General features: G+C 37.6%; 1 protein-coding gene across 12 annotated transcripts in view; it reads left to right on the top strand.

Moving 5' to 3' along the window:
• The window catches only part of PLCB4 (phospholipase C beta 4), a 226,940-nt gene that overhangs the window by 137,717 nt on the left and 83,646 nt on the right, over nt 1-5,577 (top strand). For all 12 annotated transcript variants that reach the window (XM_042445104.1, XM_042445102.1, XM_042445097.1 and 9 more), the window contains 3 exons: nt 816-895; nt 3,270-3,323; nt 4,390-4,471. In XM_042445104.1, coding sequence (XP_042301038.1) covers nt 816-895; nt 3,270-3,323; nt 4,390-4,471 — 216 coding nt within the window. The remainder of the gene's footprint in view (nt 1-815; nt 896-3,269; nt 3,324-4,389; nt 4,472-5,577) is intronic.

The raw sequence follows: 5,577 nt of genomic DNA, 5'->3' as shown, positions 1-5,577 counted from the left end.
GTGTTAGAGACGGGAAGCCAACACTGTGTAAAGTATATTGTTCTTGAGTGTGTGGTCATTTCTGCTGACATTAGCAGACAGTACCAAGTTAATAATACATTAATACAATCAAACACCTTGCATGATGTTAATTGTGACAAACTTTATCTGTGAAAAAGATATGGATAGGATTTCCCTTCCCCCTCTATTGGTGTGCCACAGCCACCAGTGACTCTGGAAAGCAATTCCCCTTCTAACAAACTACTTTCCACTGAGCGGAGTGTGCTGGCTGTCCAATCCTACAGTGTACTTTTACTGGGAGACATTAAAGCCACAATATGAACATACAGTGTGGTTGCTTAAACCTGAACAAAAGCTGCTTAACTCTAAATATGAATTGCTTGAAAATACATTTAGGACAAGAATAGGCAACTGTGACCATCCAGATATATATTTGTTGTATCTACCACTATCTCTTATTGTGTCCTCTGTTAATGGGAGTTGTAGAACAAAAAACTTTTTTGGGGGGGCACAGTTTTGCTCTTTAGATTTAGAATACACTTTTTTGTTTCTCAAAACATCATCTCCCCAACTATTATGTATATGGAGTCTGGTCTTCCACTTTGTGAATATAATATTGATGTTTTAGAAAATGGAAAGTTCGGAAGTAAGAATTCCTTAAAGAACCCTAATAAACCCAGGCATTTCTGCGTTGAGATGCCACAATATTAAGGGAATAACTGGCATTGCTTCAGGACCATCAACATGGTATGGATGCTATTTTTAATTTTAATGTTTTCTATGGACTAATGCTTATGTACTTTTTTGTCTTTCAGCAATGGGTCGAAGGACTCAGATCGATCATACGTAATTTTAGAGCAAACAATGTCTGTCCCATGACATGCCTCAAGAAACAGTAAGGATTTTTTTAAAATAATTCTGTCACCTCTTCCATTCTTATTTTGTTTCTGGTTGCATACTTCTTAACACATGCTTTCAGAAATTTCCTTTCCTTACTTGGACCAGCAAGAGATAAATATCTGGGCAGTCTGCAGGAGACATTCCCTACAAATGCAAACATCCATGAGAAATGTGGTGCTAATTTATTCTTCACATTTGTTCCACAAATACAAATGTTCCCAAAGTGAAATACAGTCTCAAAGATTAAGAGAGTTCACTGCCGGACATTATAATCTGTTGAGAGATGCTTTGTAGTTCTTGGCCTTGTTTGAACCTTTCCAAGTTTGTGCCTGCCCAATTATGCACAAACGTTTTTGTTAGATTTGAATTGGGGAATTTGGCCTTATGTTTTTATACACCCTGAAGGTTGCCCCGAAACCTTGGAAAGAATTGGACCATTCACCGTACTTCCCTGCTAGCGCTTAGTTCTCCCTATTGTTCAATGAAGGGAATTTCTCCCTTCCCCATCTTGCATTGCTTCCTTTCTGTCTCTCAGAAATATAATTGCCAGGAGCAGAAATGGATGCAGTTTCAACAAGTGTAGAAAAAGGCTGCTCTTTCTGCTTTCATTAGGCACAAAAGCTGTATCAACAGCCAATTCCCAGTGCAAAGGCCTCTTGAAGTTGTAGTGTGAGACGGCTTCCCTCCTTCATTCCCCTTCTTTCCTCTAAAGTTTCTGCCCCGGTTTGGCTTTGGGAGTGGAGTCTGCCACCCAGTCAGCAGGGGCTGGAGCTGAGACTAAAAGACTAAAGCAAGATGTAGGCTGTTGTGTGAGAAGAACAACTTATATTGCTTCAGTTCACACATAATGTGTGGCGCACAAAGATAAAGAACCTCTGTGGATTTTCTCATCTGTAATGAGGAAGGGTATCTTGACATGCAGAGATGCTATTTTTACCCCCCCCCCTCAACTCATATGTTTTTCTTTTTAAAAATAGTTGAACACCCTCACGCCTGTTTCCAGAAACACATGTGGGACGGGGGTGTGTGTGTGACAAAAATGTGCAAGTATTTTGAACAACAATCCTACTCTGTCCCCAGTACATAAACACATGTTCTTGTGCTGTTTATAGCACAAAAACATGGGAGTTTTGTGCAAAACCCCAAGTTTTTACACACACACACACAAGTATTTCTCCACAAAACAATTTCATGAAATACTTTGGATTGTATGAATATTTGGGAAAAGCTGTAATGAAACTTTTATTTTCTCCCACAGTGGGGAGAAACTAGGGGAAATATTTATTCTTCTGAAATAGTCAGAGATTTACACTGCTAAACAAAACATGATTAAAACTGTGTTAAAATAGAGCATTCTTAATGAAGGTGCATAGCTCTGGTTGTTGAAGAATGGGCTGTGTTTATCCCACTCCCTTTCTGTGAGTAGGATATTGGACTCATTTTCTCCTCTTCCCCTTATATATGCCAACATTTTGTCAGTGTTTGGAATGATTTATTTATTTATTTGAATTTAAATGCTGCTTTTTCAGAATCTGATGGCTTTCAGTTGTTCTGGATTACAATTTTCATCATCATTGATCTGGCTGGGAATGATAGGAATAGTAATTCAAGCTATTGAGGCACTCTTAGTGAGGAGGGCTGCTTTAGGCACATTAGATTTAAAGAACTCAAAGGTTTAAGAATTATTGCTGGAGAAATACAGAGTATATTTCAGTGTGGTTTCAAATCTTCTATATAGTTCTCACATGATAGGACAAATTGTTTCAAAAGTTATTTTCCTATTGGCTGAGATTGCAAGAGTTCGGGGGCATTTATTATTGTTGTTGTTTGTTTGTTTGTTTTTCTGGATTTCCCCCCCAAAAATTGTGGAGGCATTTTTGTGCATTCTTATATTTACAAGCATGATATTTTATGCTAAATGGATTATTTTGGGAAGAAACAAAAAAAAATTGTGGGTGTATACTCCTTGAAAATTTTCATTAAAGAAAAAATGCAAAAGCAAAGGAAGTTCACAAAAGCTGACAATTTTCTTATGGGGCTGGGATGCCCTTTCTTATTGAGAACCAAAAAGTTTGCTAATATTTTTATATGTCTGTCTTAAAATATGACCTGAAGCAGTCATTCATATCTTTTGGTTGTGTTTTTTTTTTTTCGCCCATAAGAAAATCACACTTCTTTAACATTAGGCTTGGCTTCATTAAATTCCCCTCTTGTTTTCAAAGGACATTTACTATATGTAACTTGGGTTAAGCAGAATAAGAGTTTATCTTTTGCAGGAGAAGCAAGAAAAGAAAGGTGAAACAGTTCTTGCTATTTTTTGTATCTGTGTGTGCAACCAAATTTAATAGTTGCTTTCTCTTACCTTCCAGCTGGATGAAACTGGCATTTCTAACTAACACGAATGGCAAGATTCCAGTTAGAAGGTAAGTGTGTTTTGAAGCTGTTCAATGGAGCACCTGGATACAGTTACACTGGTAGGAAATTTTCCTAAACGTTAAGACAGAATCCAACTTGAATCATCCATTTTAGTGGTCTTTGTGGATTAAGGCTTATTGATTTTTGTAGTCATGTAAGGGTTTGGGGGCCCATGGAATACTTTGTGGCCTTAGATATTTCTGCCTTGATGTGCCATTTGCTGCTGGTAACAGTGCAGATGATAAACAAGTGAGAAAATAGCCATTTTATGTTCTATCAAATGTTTGTGTAGACTTTAAAAAGAAACTTTCATGTAAATGCTGCAAACTTCAGATGGCATTTATTCTTCCCATGCTATTGTGTTTTTGTAAGTAGAAATGTTGCTGGAATCAGAAAATTAATGTAATAATTTTCTTTATACTAGAATTAGAAAGGAAGCTCCTGACTTCATGGCTCCCCCTTATAACACAAGCCTTCAAAATTGAGGGTCATAAAAATTTGTTTAAAAATGTATGCTGGTTTTATAGGAATTTGACATTAAAAAGCCAAAAATGACCTCAGATTTGGTCCACTGCTGTTGTATGCTTTCAAGTCATTTCCAGTTTATGGCAACTCTGAGGTTAACTATCATGGGGTATTCTTGGCAAGGTTTGTTCAGAGGAGGTTTGCTGTTGCCTTCACCTGTGGCTGACTACGTGACTTGCCCAAGGTCACTCAGTGCATTTCATGACTGAGCAGGGAATCAAACCCTGGTCTCCAGAGTTATAGTCTAACACTCAAACCACTATATCACACTGGATAAAAAGGAACGTTAACCAAGGGGACATTAACCAAGGTAAAAACCACTTAGAAAAAATCATGCTTGTCATGGACTGTTCTGGCTAGGGGTTTTCGTCTAACAAGATCTGATTTAGCAATATTGTTCATGCAGACAATGGTGCTAGAGTCATCTTTGTAAACTGTCAGCAAAGGAAACCATGAAGTCATAATCATCACTACCTAAGATGTCTGATGTAGCTATACCAAAGGCCTATGCAATACTTTTCAAATAACAGACTTCTCTCTTTTCTTTAGCATTACCAGAACTTTTGCATCAGGGAAAACTGAAAAGGTTATCTTTCAGGCACTTAAGGAACTGGGTTTCCCCAGTGGAAAGGTACATATATTTAATTTTAATTTTCAAGAATGATGGACTAAAATGATTTTAGATTTGAGTTTCAGGTTAATCATATTCTGTAGTGTTCCTGAAGGATGATTCATTGCCCACTTTTAACCATATTAATTAGTAATTTTGCAAAACAGTTAACCTTTATCCTGTTTAAAGGTAGGGCATTTTGAAAAGAGTAGGCTATAAATACACACGGAACGTTGCACATGTCATTGTGAATACAAAGAAGTATCTTTCCATTCTCTTCCTTTTCAGTCAAACTATTACATGACATGCTCAAAACTTCATCTCTAATGATCGTAGCATAAAATATTGTGGCCTGGCTTGTGAACCAATTGATAGTATAGCTCTGGGTTTCCCATTTGATGACTACTAGTCAAACTCTAATACGGATGAAGCTAGACCGTGATCTTAGTGATAACATCTGAGTACTGTTGAAAACAATATTATAGTAGTCCTCCCTTATCCACAGGGGATGCATTCTAACACACACACACACACACACACACACACCATGGATGCCAGAAATTGCAGATAATACCAAACCTTATATTTTCAGACTGCAGTTTACTACTTAAACTTAACCACTATAACAGAGCTAAAAGGAATTGTTAACAACACTTCCCATGGTTGGGAGGAGTCCTTCCCTTGCTCCCCTTCTGCCCCATGGAGAGATGGGGAAGTGGTCCACTGTCAAATTTCCTCTCATCATAGTTTTTTGTGGGTTTTCCAGGCTATGTGTCCATGTTCTAGAAGAGTTTCTTCCTGATGTTTCGCCAGCATCTGTGGCTGGCATCTTCAGAGAATGCTTGCCTGGAAAGAACTGGGGTATATATATTGTGTGACCTGGAAAGGCAGGAGTGATTTGCATGTGTATTGTTTTGTTGCTGATGGAAGGCCTCAGGGTGGGAGGGTCTGCAAAAGAGAATTAGTGTCTGCTTGATAGTACTCATTGTCTGCTGGAGATGCCAGCCATAGATGCTGGTGAAACGTCAGGAAGAAACTCTTCTAGAACATAACCCAAAAAACCCACAAAAAACTATAATAATAATAATAATAATAATAATAATAATAATAATAATAATAATAATAAT

This window comes from Sceloporus undulatus, chromosome 1 (assembly GCF_019175285.1).
Source record: "Sceloporus undulatus isolate JIND9_A2432 ecotype Alabama chromosome 1, SceUnd_v1.1, whole genome shotgun sequence".
In the NCBI taxonomy this organism is placed as follows: Eukaryota; Metazoa; Chordata; class Lepidosauria; order Squamata; family Phrynosomatidae; genus Sceloporus; species Sceloporus undulatus.
Note: the sequence above shows the minus strand (reverse complement) of the source record. Positions and strands in the feature narration are given on the sequence as shown.